The following is a 15240-nucleotide window of genomic DNA, read 5'->3' on the forward strand; positions in this document are numbered from 1 at the left end:
ACAGAGAGAGACAGAGCATGAACGGGGGAGGGGCAGAGAGAGAGGGAGACACAGAACCGGAAACAGGCTCCAGGCTCTGAGCCATCAGCCCAGAGCCCGACGCGGGGCTCGAACTCCCGGACCGCGAGATCGTGACCTGGCTGAAGTCGGACGCTCAACCGACTGCGCCACCCAGGCGCCCCTTTGTTTTGTTTTTAAATCTTTATTCACTTTTGAGAGAGAGACAGAGTGTGAGCGGGGGAGGGGCAGAGAGAGAGGGAGACACAGAATCCAAAGCAGGCTGCAGGCTCTGAGCTGTCAGCACAGACCCCGGCAGAGGGCTCAACTTAAGAACGGAGAAATCATGACCTGAGCCAAAGTCGGACCCTTAACCACCTGAGCCACCCAGGTGCCCCTAAGCATCCAACTCTTGATCTCAGGTCAGGTCATGATCTCAGGGTTGTGAGTTCAAGTCCAATACTGGGCTCCACACTGGGCACGAAGCCTACTTAAAAACAAACAGTCCCCGCAAAACAAAAACCCTGCATGAAGCCTATTTAAAAACAAACAGTCCCTCCAAAACAAAACCCCCAAAACTGATCACTCTCCCCCTTATTACAAAAGCAGGATCAATCTTTATATCTGAGGACAATTCCGGACACATCAATGTAATTTTAACGGACATTTCTCTAATCAGCTCTTAGGTGAACGAAGTTATTTATGGGATGAACTAGAATGCCTGCTTGTCTCCCACCTTGCCATATTGACAGTAAATTATTTCCTGTTCTGACCATAATGCTTTAACCCAATGTTTTCTACACTTGTCTGATGAAAAGAATTACATGAGGTACTTTTAAAAACAAGAATGCCTGGCCCCAGCCTAGTAATGAATCAGAATCTCTAAGGGAGAGGTCTGGGAATTGCACATCTACATTGCTCATCCCTGGTGATCTTGTCATCCAACCCCGTGGTTCTTACCCTGGAGGGTGAATTAGACTTGCCAGGAGGGCTGGTGAAAACACAAGTTGCTGAGCCCCAGCCCAAGAGCCTCTGATCCAGTGGGCTGGGGTAGGGATGGGGGGAGCTGGGAATTTGCATTTCTACCAAGGTCCTTAGTGATGCTGATGCTGTAGGTCCAAGGACTACACTTCCAAACCACTTATTTAGCTTGTTTGGTAAACATTGCAGCTGAATTCTATATTACTTATTTTCTTCCTTCCTTGGTAGAAAAACAACATTGGATTAAAACTCACAAGACTTCATTTGGAATAATACCCTTGCTACTTTTTAGCTGCTTGATGTTAGACAAATGAATTTATCACTGCATCTCAATTATCTTTTTTTAATTAATTAGTTTATTTATTTATTTAGAGAGCATGTGCTCAGGAGAGGGCCAGAGAGAGAGAATCCCAAGCAGGCTTTGGGCTGTCAGGGCAGGCTCTGGGCTGTCAGGGTAAAGCCCAAGGTGGGGCTCAATCTCACGAACCAAGAGATCATGACCTGAGCCAAAATCAAGAGTCAGCCACTTAACGCACTGAGCCACCCAGGTGCCTCTCAGTTATCTTTGGTAAGGAAGCATAAAAAGGTAACAGAAGGGAAGAAGTTTGGTCCTGTACTTGGCATACAGTAGGCCTGCATCAAACATCTATGTACTTTGATTTCTTTGGCATGATCCCTTCCTGTGAGCAATATACAAAAATGCTGATTCTAAAAATAGGTCCCCAAATTTATTACATCACTAAGCTTCATTTGGTTAAAACAGAAGAACAGTCAAGCACTTCTCTTCCTTGTGAGCTATCATATAGCCAACACTCTGAACATAACATGCGCAACGGGAATATACTCAGCTTCCCAACTCAGGTTTCCCAGGGACATAGGGAAATGAAAATAGAAAACAAGGAGTCATTAGATTATGATTAGGTTCTCTGCTTAATTTTGATTTGCTGAATTTCGTGCCTGGGAATGGATTACTTTCCCGGCAGATCTTTGTTGTATTGTTTGGCTACTTGTTGTGACCTGAAAATCAAATGAATCATAGACTCTCAGGATCAGAGGGCTCTGGAGGTCATCTAGCCCATCCACCCACTCCAAGAATGCCACAGCAAACACTTCCAATGTGTGGTGGTCCAGTTTCTTCTTGAATACCCAGTGAGGATACACCACTTTCAGTGACCCCAATCGTCTCTTCAGAGGACTGCCTAACATTACATTTTCCCACTTCTGTGCAAAAGTCTTTATTTCTGTAATTTCTGTATCTTTGGTCCTTGTTTTGCTGTCTGTGGTGCCTGGGTATGTCTAATCTCTCCTCCATCTGACAGCATTTTCAGTATTCTGAAGCAGTGCTGACATCTTCTTTGCCTATTCCTTTTCAATCTGAACATTCTGTTTAAGCAACTATTCTCACCATCAAAATTTCCATACATTTAACAGCCTTGGTCCTTCTCCTGTGTACAAAGTCCACCGTGAGGATATTTTTACGTCCTATCATCATCAACAAAAATAAGTCATAAGAACATTGGCATGTCACTTTCCAAACAGAGTTTCTGAGAGCTGGAAGCTAGAGTCATACAAAAGTACACCGTAAGGACTTACACCGTAAGTACACCGTAGAGACAGCATCTCCAGGACAGGCTTTGACATGGTACCTGAAGCAGGTGGATCTGGACCTAGCATGAGCTTACTTGCAACAGAAATGCTATGCTGTCACTTAAATTACTGAAGACCAAAAAGCCTCTTTCTAAGGAAGACAGAGTGAAACAAAAGGCATCTCTTACTTTCTACGAAACATTTCTGCAAATATGCAGCCAACACTCCAGAGGTCCACGGGGGTGGCGTAGCTGGACTGAAGCAAGACTTCTGGAGCTCTGTACCACAGCGTGACGACCTGCAACGGCAAACAGATTTGAGCGTTACTGAGGAAGATGGCTGGTTGCTTAAACTTCTCATCCTGGCTGGTTTAATGCCAAGATCCAGTTCAGAAAGAGCTCTCAGCCATCATATGGGGACGCTGAGATAGAAGCAATAAACAACTAGGACTCATTACTGACAGGTCAGGAAATGACATCATCCCCACAACCTGGGTTCCCACCTCAGACTTGGGTGTTTCTTACTAGGATGGTAAAATAACTGAATTTCAGAAAGCAAAGCAAAGACTTAAAGAAACACGAATCTCAAAATTGTTCTTTTTGTTAAGGGGCTTAAAAAAACAATACATGGAAAATAAGTGTAGGCAATGATTCTAGCTCAATTCCTAGGTCAGCAGTATTGGGAAATCAGAAGATGAGTCCAGTGGTTGCTGGATGTGGACCTTGAAGTATAAAGAGCACCCAGGACAAGTCAAAACTACTCGTATCATGAGACTGTGCAAAATCAAAATAAACCCCCTTCAATGTACTCTTTTCAGAAAACAATAAAAAACAACTTAAGACAGAATGTGTAACTGAATTGTTTATACTATGTGTAAAAAAGCCATCCAGGGTACCGGATTCCCAAATAGGAAGAATCTCCTTTAATAGAGTAGTGTACAGTAACAGGTGAAACAAACACAACTGTAACTACTTCTGCAAGGCTGGGAGGTAAGGAAACAGATGTATAGGCTTCAGCCTTATACTGTATATAAATACTGTATAAGTATATAGGGGTTTAAGTGCTTCTCTTTTGGGGAGAGCAGATAGTCTATGGATGCCTGAAATAAAGTAATATTCTTTACTGTCAGATAAGGAATTCAAGACATAAATCTACTACATAAGCATTTTGTATTATTCAGATTCCTTTTATCCTTACTTATTGTTTTGTTTAATTGTACTTTTGCTGACATCTATCTAAACTTCCTAAAATTCTCCTTTATGTACTTTGATGCTATAGTACTTGGTGCATGAAGAATGCAGTAGCAATTCTCCAAAACACGACAGCCATCTATTTCCTTCTTTCCTGTGGGCACATGCTGCTCCTCCTATCAAGGGATGGAGTTAAATTCACCTTCCATTGAGGAGTTGGCCTCAGTGGTCTGGTCAACTCAACTAACAGAATATATCTGAGGCTACCAAAACTAGGTCAGCAGAAGCCTGGTAGTCGGGGCCTTTTTGAATGCTTACCCTTGAGACACTTCCTCTGGAGCCCAGGTGCCACGCAGTGAGAAGCCCACAAAGATGTTCCAGTGTAGAGCCCCAGCTGAGCTCTTGGCTGAAAGCCATGCGAGTGAGCCGTCTTGGACATTCCAGTTGGACTGGTCCCCCAGACAACTGTGGCCCACCCCCGCCAATGTCACAGTGAGCAGAACTGCCTAGCTGAGTCCAGTCATCTCACAGGATTAGAAGTGATAATAAAATGTCTGTTGTTTTAAGTTTGGGGGGGGGGGCGGATTATACAGCCATATCTTACTGGAACAAGATTCTTGATCGGTTCCTCCTCGTCCTCTCATTTAACAGGTTTTCCTTTGAATTCACACAAGAGGTCAAATTTTGTGTAAGGGATATCTGGTTGATATCTAATGGAGGGATGGTGGTGATGTAATAGAAATTAAAAAAAGGAAGCAGATGGGGTGCCTCGGTGGCTCAGTTGGTTAAGTGTCTGACTTTTGATTTTAGCTTAGGTCATGATCTCATAGTTAAGGAGATCAAGCCTCGCATTGAGGTCTGTGCTGATAGCGTGGAGCCTGCTTGGGATCCTCTACCTCCCTCTCTCTCTCTTCTCCACTAATGTGTGTGCTTTCTCTGTCTCTCAAAATAAAATTAATAAAGTTTAAAAAAAAGGAAGCAAACAAACCTACAATACCATATAGTGTTACTCAGTTATCATTGGCTCTGCTCTATCTTTCCAGCAGTATATCCCATAGTATCTCCATAATCCTTACAGGCTGGTCACATACTAGACCACATCACTGGGTTTCAACCCTGACTGTGCATCAGAATCATCCATGGGGATTTTAGGAAAACATAGATGTCTGGGCCTTATCTCTCTGTCACTGAATTAGGTCTCCATGGTGGGGTCCTTGGAGTTCTCTCTCTCTCTCTCTCTCTCTTTTTTTTAACAAAGTTCTTCAGGTAATACTGATCCTTGGCTAGGTCTGAGCACCACTCAATTATATAGACATTTCCTCCAGCTCCTGCCTCCATGCTTTAGTTGATACTGTTCTGGTCTGGGAAGCATTTCTTCTCTCCACATGTGGAAATTCTATTTATCTTACAAAGCCTGCCTCTGATGCCATCACCTCCCTGAACCCAGTGCCACCTGAAAATCACACCTTGTAACATAGTTCATAATACGGTTTGTTTCAGAGGGCATGGACCCGATTTTATCCATGGTTACATCTGTAGATACCCATCATAATACTGCTCGCATAACAACTGGGGTTTAACAAATACCTAATTAATGATTTAAGGCAATCATTGCTGGAAGATAATCGGGCAAAATTCAATCACCAGTCATTCCTGAGAAAGAGGGCACTTACTCCATTTGCTAAGAAGAGCATCCAATTCTGGGCTCTAGTTTTTATTTGCATAAATTATTTCTGCTTTATCAATATTTCCCTGCTTCTCTGATACACTGCAAACAAAAGTGTGGGTGTAAATGGCCCATAAAGTTTCTTCCTCTAGTGGTTTATAAACATAGTGTACAGGCACACACCTACCTTCTCACTTCCATTTGAAATAAAGTCTAGCATCATATGGAATGAAAATTTTAATCTGAATATTGCATTATTTTAAGCTGTTCTAAAGAGGCTCTGATTTCTGACTGATTACCCATCCCAAAACTCTTTAGTAGGACTGTTTTCACTTGTAGTACTTTAATCAGTGTACCTATCGTGATGATCAAATCAATGTGTAGACAGTTAAAATAACTATACTGATATGTTTAGAAAGTTCCTTTCTATTCCTTTTAAAAATTAGTTACCACTCAAAATGGATAATGAATTTTTATGAAATATCTTTAAATGTCTATTAATAATGACCACGTGATCATTCTCCTTCATTCTATGAGTGGTATATTAATCACACTAATAGATATCCTAATATTGTACCATTCTTGCCTTTTTGGAGTAAATCACTCCCAATCATGATATATTATTCTTTTCATAGACCCTTAGATTCTATCTGTTAATATTTATTTAGAATATTAACTTATATTCATAAGTGAGACTGATCTACAGTTTTATTTTTTGGGTTAATTTTTCATGTTTTGATATTAGAAATGTGCAAGGTTTCTATCCTCTGTATTCTGGAATATTATAAGCAACATCAGAATAATCAGTCTCTTAAAAGGACTCACTCATAAAACCATCTGGGTCAGGATCTTTGTTAGCAGTTACGTATTTAACAATCTTTTGAATTTCTTCTTAAGTCTGTTTAGATTTCAGTCTCTTTTTGAGTCAATTTTGGTAATGATAAAGGATTTCCCCATGAAAACCCTTAATCTGGATTTTAAAATGTATTGGCTTAAATCTGTACATGGTATTTCTTATAATTATTGTAATGTCATTTGTTTCCTCGGTTTTCTGAGAAAGAGAAAATCGAATTTTCTTTCTTAATGTTGTGTAATTTTGTTTTTTCTTCATATCAAGTTTTCCAGGAGCTTAAGTTGTATTATTTATTAAAAACAACTGACATAGAGCTTTATTTCCCTTTTGGGGGAATAGCTGTTTTATTTTATACTTTATTGACTTCCACTTTTATCTTTATAAATTTCCTCATCCTAGTTTCTTTGTTTGCCTTTATCTATGTCGAAACTTGACTTATTTTCAATTCTAAATAATGATAGAAGATTTACTTACATATTTTTAAGTGGACTTTTCTCATTTTTGTTCTTTAAATAATATATAATTTAACTTTAATTTTCTCTTTAATCCAAGAATAAACTACTTTGAAGAATACATTATGTAGAAAAGTGTTTTAGGGGCGCCCAGGTGGCTCAGTTGGTTAAGTGTCCAACGCTTGGTTTTGGCTCAGATCATGATCTCAGTTTCATGAGTTTGAGTCCGAGTAAGACTCTGTGCTGCTGGTGAGAAGCCTGCTTGGGATCCCTCCTCTCTCCTTCTATCTCTGCCCCTCACCTGCTTACTCTGTCTCTCTCAAAAAAATGTTTTAAAATTTCCATATGGTCAAGTTATTTATCTCTCTTTTTAAAAAAATGCTTATTTTTGAGAGAGAGTACAACATGCTCGAGTGAGTGGGGGAGGGGCAGAGAGAGAGAAAGACAGAAGATCTGAAGCAGGGGCTGTCAGTGCAGAGCCCACGGGGCTTGAACTCAAGAACCGCTGTGACCTCAGTTGAAGTCAGACTCTCAACCTACTGGGTGCCCCAATGGTTATGTTTTAATTGTTGGAATCTCAGGTTTACAAACCCATGGTCAGAGAATGTAACCTGTACAATTTCTACTTGAAAGAATTTATTATTGCTTTCTGAAGGACTATGTGCATACCTAGATTTTGTATCATAGGGTATCAGAAGAGCAATTCTCTTAAGTCTGAGGTTCTTTATTAATAAGACTTTGTTTCATACAGATCATTATATTTTTCTATACTTTGTCAAACTCTGGAAGAGAATTGAGTTTTTGTCCCCCCCCCCCCCCCCCAGAATCTCCTTGTATTTCTAAGGGATTCTGCCCTATACATATTGGCCTTATATTCTGGTAAATAAAATTTATGACAACAAAAATATTATTAGGATAATAATAATTTAGCTGATGGTAGACATAAGATATAAAATAAATACATAAATCTTAATAAGTCAGTTACAAAATATAATGTAAAAAGTATCCTATTCACAACAGTAACAAAAAAACACTGAAGAATTAAAAAAAAAGAAAAATCTATATAAATAAAATGATATACTATTGTTGAAGAACTTAAAAACTAAATAAATGATGAGACAGACCATGACTAGGATGGGGAAAAAGTCATACTATAAAAAAAATTGTCATTCCTATATTAACATGAAAGTTTAAGGCAATGCTATGATTTGTGGGAGGAATTTAACTTTGACAATACAGGGCCTCTGGCAGAATAATGCTTAAAAAAGAGCTAAAACTAGTTTTGAGAAATAAGGGTGAGGAGAATTTGCAAATATATTCTAAGGTATGGGAATGAAAACAGTAGGTGCTAACAGGTTAAAAAAAAGAATGAAGTCCAGAAAGAGACTGATCTATTTATGGAGTTTAACACTCTTATTAGAGGTGCTGAATTTCATCTTAGTTAGAAAATATACTTCAACATTTGAAATCAAGACAACTGGCCATCCATTTGGAAGAAAGTAAGTTTGATCTCTTCTTTACACCATGTATAAGGAGAAATGGTATATACATAGAACACCTAAAAAGTAGAGCTAGAAAAATGTATTAGAAGAAAACAGAAGAGAGGGGTGCCTGGGTGGCTCAGTTGGTTAAGCATCTGACTCTCGATCTCGGCTCAAGTCGTGATCTCGTGGTTTGTTGAGTTTGAGCCCCGCATCAGGATCCACACTGTCAGTGCAGGGCCTGCCTGGGATTCTCTCTCACCCTCTCTCTGTCCCTCCCCTGCTTGCGTATGTTCTCTCTCTCTCAGAGCAAATAAACTTAAAAAAAAAAAGAAAAAGAAAGAAATAAAACAGAAGAGGACCTTAGGATATGGAGGACTTTTTCAGCATGAAGAGAAATATAGAACCTTGAGATGAAGATTCACATATCCAGCTATTTCAAGCTGAAATTCTTGTTGTCAAACAGTATAAAATAAAGGCAAAAGGCAAATAACAACCTGGATTAAAACATCTAAAACAAATTACATAAATAAACAATACAACAGAAAAATGGATAAAGAATATAAAAAGACAATTCACAAGAAGAAACACACTATCAAAGATTACTTAATTTCATTAAAAAAATAAGGAAGGAATAAAGAAAGCCATCACAATAAAGGGGTATTATTTTTGTCTGATTAGTGGAAATGAATTCCAGGTTGGCTGTGGTATGGGAAAACGGTTTCAAACTAAATTGGCACACCCTTTTTAGAGGACAATCTGATAGTATTTATAAAAGGAATAGTGCCCATGTTGCTGAACCAGAGTTCTACCTGCAGGAGTTTATCCAAAATATTAGTCTAGTATACAAAGAGGTATTCACAAGGATGTTTACCTCACAAAATGTCCAATAGGGGAATATTATTCAGTTATCACGACATCAAAAAAGATGAGCTAGTTTTCATTTCCACTCATTTGTGCTACCACAGATAGATGTCCATGATATACTGTTAAGTGAATAAGTAAGTTTTGGAAGAGTGTGAAATATATTGCAATAATTTTTTTTTTTTTTGGAGAGAGAGAGAGAGAGAGAGAGAGAAAGAGAGCAAGTGAAGAAGAGGGGCAGAGGGAGAGAGGGAATCTCAAGCAGGTTCCACGCTTAGTGTGGAGCCTGACATGGGGCTCGATCTCATGACCTTGGGACCATGACCTGAGCCAAAATCAAGAGGTGATGCCCAACTGACTGACCACCCTCCCCCAGCTATCCTTCTCATTTTTATTAACAGATTATATGTAGTAATACAATAATCATATATGTATATAGGATGTCTGCTAGGACTCTATACATGGACACCAAGCCTTTTTTTTTTTAATTAAAAAAATTTTTTTTAACTTTATTTATTTTGAGAGAGAGAGAGTGCACGAGTTGGGGTGGGGGGCAGAGAGCGAGAGGGAGAGAGAGAATCCCAAGCAGTGCAGAGCCTGATGCAGGACTCAAACTCACAAACCGCCAGATCATGACCTGAGCACAAATCCAGAGTTAGACACTTAACTGACTGAGCCACTCAGGTGCCCCTGAACAGCAAGGTTTAAATGAACAGTTGCTATGAAAATATGGCAGTGCAGGAGATGGAACATGAAAAGGAAAAAGGGGCCGGAGAATGATTTCAGAAGTACAAAGTCAGTCAGCTGCTGTTAGTAAGCACATTTGGTAGCTAAGAAAACTGAATTTCAGAGAGCCTAAGTCATTTGGCCAGAATCATGGAGCAGAGATGCTGAAGAGCTGGGATTCTCACCAGGACCGTCTGCTTCCAACTCTGTGCTCCTTCCTCAATATCCAACACAGGAAACATCCATAAATCAACAGGCGAGCATACAGGTTGTAATTAAATAACCAAGAGGGAAAGATTTTAAATTCACTTTGAGATATTTCAATGTGAACTCTTAAAAGAGTTTTACAGATCTCAAAACCTCAGCTATCCTTTGGGGTTAAATGATTTCCTTAAAAATAAGGTTTAAGAAAAAGATTTCAAAATTCAGTTTTGAACAACAGTGCTCTGTATGGTATGACATCAATTTGTCAAATTCCTATTTAATAACTTCAGTAAAAAAAGATTAAAAAATCTCTTTGGTATTTCTAAGATTTTTGGTTGGTCTATGTGTAAATCATTGTAAGAAAATGGGAGGAGTCAGAATTATTAATTAGGTGTCTGCTTATACTCTATCAGCGTTTGTCTAAAGAGACATCTTTTCGGTTTCGTCTGTGTGGAATTCAACAGGCTTGGATTCCAAAAGAAAGTATTAATTGACTTTTCATTTCCAGTTAATTCTCTAAAAAAATAATAATAAACCCAACAATGCTCAAGGCCTTCATTTAAAAATAACAAATTACTACCTTTTGCAATAGATATAAATCTAATAGTTGTTCCCTAGTTTATGTAATATTATCTCATATATCAGCAGTGTCCCCAGTTTTAATTTGCTAATTTATCTGGAGAATATTCCATATTCTCTGATCCAGAGTCTCTCAGTCCTCACTTAGGTCACTGTTATCTAAAATATCTCAAATGATGATAATTTCTACAACTTCATGGGATTGAAAATATGTAAATTCAAAGTTTTTTTGAATAGACTGTAACAATTTTTCCTGACAGTAAAATATACATTCTATTTGCTTTGGAATTATCACACTTCGGTACTTCTAAAGTTTTCTGATGGAAGACTGCCTAACTTAAAACCAGTTTGTCACACGCAAGCAGATTTATTAATTTTTACCTCAAAGCTTTTTAAGGAATGGACAAAACTGAAAAAACATGTTTCAAGATTTTAGGGCATGAAGTGAGGAATGTTCTCAACAATGTAATCAATTCTACCTGAGGCTTCATAATTCTAAATATTCTTAAATACAAAATATAATGGTGAATTTAAACTTAAAAACATGTAGAGGGAATCAACAAATGCAATGTATAAAGATCAACATTTAGAAATCTATGACAAAGGTAGCCTCTAATGATAACAATGCAGTTGTCTATTAAGCAAAGACAACAATACGAACTATGGGACGGAGTTTGGTGGCTGGAGCCAGCTGGAACCAAAGCAAATGCGATGTTTATTATAATCATTACATGTATTAACAGCCTCTAGAGGTGCTGAATGGATTTGGCAACAGGAGGGGGAGCGGAAGACGGCAGGGTGGGAGAGGAGTTCAAGGATATTTACTCAAGTGGATGTATCTATTTAAACTGCTTTGATCTCTACCCACAATTTTTTTGAACAAGTTCAATAACAGTGTAAGATAAAGTAGAGCCCAAGCCAATTCGGACTCAAAATACATCAGAGTAAACCACTCTTCCTTAATATGCGATTTAACAGTCTTTTTTATTCATGATCCTTTCACCAAGATCCTGAAAAAACTTTGTAGATTATCTGAACCACCCTTATTGCACGGCTACATGCACGAAGAGCAGAAAAGCATGTCATGAACACTTTGCTGGTCATCTTCCTTCTGCCTCTCAGATGGTCTCTGCCCTGGGGGGCGGGGGTGGATCTGTACCTACCACATGCCCTCCAGCTTCTTCCTGGGTTTAGCCACTGGGAAGCCTAGGCAGGAGTTCAGGGAAAGGGAGAAACCTGAGGTGAGTCTTTAACACCCTGATTGCTTCCCATTAAGGTTGTCTAGAGCTGGCTGTGCAGCCATTACAAACTCTGTCCATCCTGGGCTCTACCCATTCCGGGAACTGCTCGCCCCCTTCCTGTCAAGCTTGGGAATGTAACAGCTTGGCTGCAACTGAGATCAAAGTTCCGGCACCATCCACTGCACTTCCTCTAAACCACCTTTGTAGATCTGGTCTCTGTAAACAAACCTTTCTTGAATTATCTTATTGTGAGTGTGCCATCTATTTCCCGGTGGGACCTTAACTAACACATTGGATTTGCAGATGAAGAAATGAACATGGCTGGCAAATTCTTACCTAAGTTTCATTTTAATTTCTGTCAACAAGGGCATGTAGACTAAAATCATCTGTAAGATGACTTCTGTTCGGATTCTAAGAGTCCCTAAATAATGCGGCAATGTTCATGAAGCTTTAAAAAATGTAGATACTGTACAGACCCAAGAATTCTTTGGACTTCCTTGCCTGTACTTTAGTTTAGTAATTACTTATGGAGGGTATCAGTATGGTGATATTCTCCTTCTGGGGTCCACTTCAACATCACATCTAAAATGTAAAGTTAGATAAGGATTTCTGAGGAATATGGATACGATCCTTGGAAGAACTCAATCCTTATAGTGCCAAAATGAAGGCTTTCTAAACCATGCTCTAAGCTGTTTATTGGCTTCAAACCAATATAAAACTCTCTAGCATGTATGGTTTTTTCCTTCCACAAAACTACTATGGTTTTGCAAAGCAAAAATCAAAATTAGTGGCAATTTCACTGACTTTTCATAAAGGGTCTCAAAATTCAGTTCTTTAAAGTTACACATTTAAATAAAGAATATCATATTCAGGGATGCCTGTGTGGCTCAGTTGGTTAAGTGTCCGACTCTTGATTTTGGCTCAGATCATGATCTCATAGTTTTGGGATCGAGCCCTACATCGGGCTCCGCGCTGACAGCGTAGAGCCTGCTTGCGATTCTCTCTCTCCCTCTCTGCCCCTATTCTGCTCATGTTCTCTCTCTCAAAATAAATAAATACACTTAAAAAAAATAGAGTAGCATAATCAGAATTCTAATTCTGTCAAGCCAGTTAAATGGAAGCTATTAAGAATTAAATACCAATCCTGGACTTCAAGCTACATTACAGAGCTGTAATCATCAAGACAGTATGGTACTGGTACAAGAACAGACACGCAGATCAATGGAACAGAATAGAGAACCCAGAAATGGACCCACAAATGTACGGCCAACTAATCTCTGACAAAGCAGGAAAGAATATCCAATGGAATAAAGACAGTCACTTCAGCAAATGGTGCTGGGAAAACCAGATGGCGACATGCAGAAAAATAAACCTGGACTGCTTTCTCACATGCTACACAAAAAACCCCTCAAAATGGATGAAAGACCAAAACGTAAGACAGGAAGCCACCAAAATCCTCGAGGAGAAAACAGGCAAAAAACTCTTTGACCTTGGCTGCAACAACTTCTTACTCAACATGTCTCCAGAGGCAAGGGAAACAAAAGCAAAAATGAACTATTGGGACCTCATCAAAACAAAAAGCTTCTGTACAGTGAAGGAAATAATCAGCAAAACTAAAGGGCAACTGACAGGATGGGAGAAGATATTTGCAAACGACCTATCAGATAAAGGGTTAGTATCCAAAATCTATATAGAACTTACCAAACTCAACACCCAAAAAACAAAGAATCCAGTGAAGAAACCGGCAAAAGACATGCATAGACACTTCTCCAAAGAAGATATCCAGATGGCCAACCGATACATGAAAAAATGTTCAACATCACTCATCATCCAGGAAATACAAATCAAAACCACAATGAGATACCACCCCTCACCTGTCAGAATGGCTAACATGAACAACTCAGGCAACAACAGATGTTGACGAGGAAGCAGAGAAAGAAGATCTCTTTTGTACTGCTGGTGGGAATGCAAACTGGTGCAGCCACTCTGGAAAACAGTATGGAGGTTTCTTGGAAAATTAAAAGCAGAACTACCCTACAACCCAGCAATTGCACTACTAGGTATTTATCCAAGGGATACAGGGATGCTGTTTCGAAGGGACACATGCACCCGAATGTTTATAGCAGCACTATCAACAATAGGCAAAGTATGGAAAGAGCCCCAATGTCCACTGATGGATGAATGGATAAAGAAGATGTGATACACACGCACACACACACACACACACACACACACACACACACACACACAGTGGAGTATTACTGGGAAATCAAAAAGAATCAAATCTTGCCGTTTGCAAGTATGTGGATGGAACTAGAGGGTATTGTACTAAGCAAAATTAGTCAGAGAAAGACAAATATCATATGACTTTACTCATGAGGAATTTAAGATAAAAAACAGATGAACATAAGGGAATGGAAACAAAAAGAATATAAAAACAGGGAGGAGGACAAAACATAAGAGACTCTTCAATATGGAGTAACAAACAGAGGGTTACTGGAGGGGTTGTGGGAGGGGAGATGGGCTAAATGGGCTAAATGGGTAAGAGGCATTAAGAAATCTACTCCTGAAATCATTGTTGCACTATATGCTAACTCACTTGGATGTAAATTTAAAAAAATAAATAAAAATTAAAAAAAAAGAATTAAATACCAATAAAAGTTAACACACAAAGTACTTTGCAACAAATAACTGAGTCATTTCAAATAGACTCAGTTATAATCTAAGGGCCAGAATAAGATGTTTTGACAGATGAGACGACAAAAAATGAGATTCTCAACAAAGCACTGCGCCAACAACAAACGATCTTGGCCTCTGCTCTGACATATCCATTATCAGCAGCAAGGTTGCCTATCCTTCCTAGGACCTACAGTTGTCCTGGTTCACAAATGGAGCCACTGGCTCCATCTAGATGTGATTTCCAACCACCTGGCCATTGCTTGTGGTTCTCTTTGTGGGATATTCTTTCCGTCAGTCTCTGCAGGTCTGAATCTTCACATATCACTTCCTCCATGAAGCCTTTCCTGGTCTCCCAACTGGAAATGATTGCTCTCTCCTGAGCTTCCACCGAATTTCTATTTTCCATTATTTCTATTTCTATTTCCATTTTCTATTTCCATTATTTCTATTTCTATTTTCCATTACGGTCATTCAATTTATTGGTCACAGTGTATACGCAGGGTCATGCCTGAAAGGTGTTCAGTAATTATCTGATGACTGGATACATAAATGAAGCACAGGGAACCTTAGGGGCAGTGCTGATGGTGGATGGAGGCACTCTGCTAGACTGGAGAATATGGGGACAATAACATTTAATAATAACTTAGTACTTTTGAATAATCATGAATCTTTAAAAAAGAAACTGGATTTTGGAGTGAGGTGAGGCTGAACCCAATGTGATTCAGAGGATTTGTAAGGAG

General features: G+C 39.1%; 1 protein-coding gene across 2 annotated transcripts in view; it reads right to left on the reverse strand.

Annotated features, from left to right (window-relative positions):
* The window catches only part of CDK6 (cyclin dependent kinase 6), a 250317-nt gene that overhangs the window by 63297 nt on the left and 171780 nt on the right, over window positions 1-15240 (reverse strand). For both annotated transcript variants that reach the window (XM_045494774.1, XM_045494773.1), the window contains exon 5: window positions 2754-2863. In XM_045494774.1, coding sequence (XP_045350730.1) covers window positions 2754-2863 — 110 coding nt within the window. The remainder of the gene's footprint in view (window positions 1-2753; window positions 2864-15240) is intronic.

Source organism: Leopardus geoffroyi, chromosome A2 (assembly GCF_018350155.1).
Source record: "Leopardus geoffroyi isolate Oge1 chromosome A2, O.geoffroyi_Oge1_pat1.0, whole genome shotgun sequence".
Lineage (NCBI taxonomy): Eukaryota > Metazoa > Chordata > Mammalia > Carnivora > Felidae > Leopardus > Leopardus geoffroyi.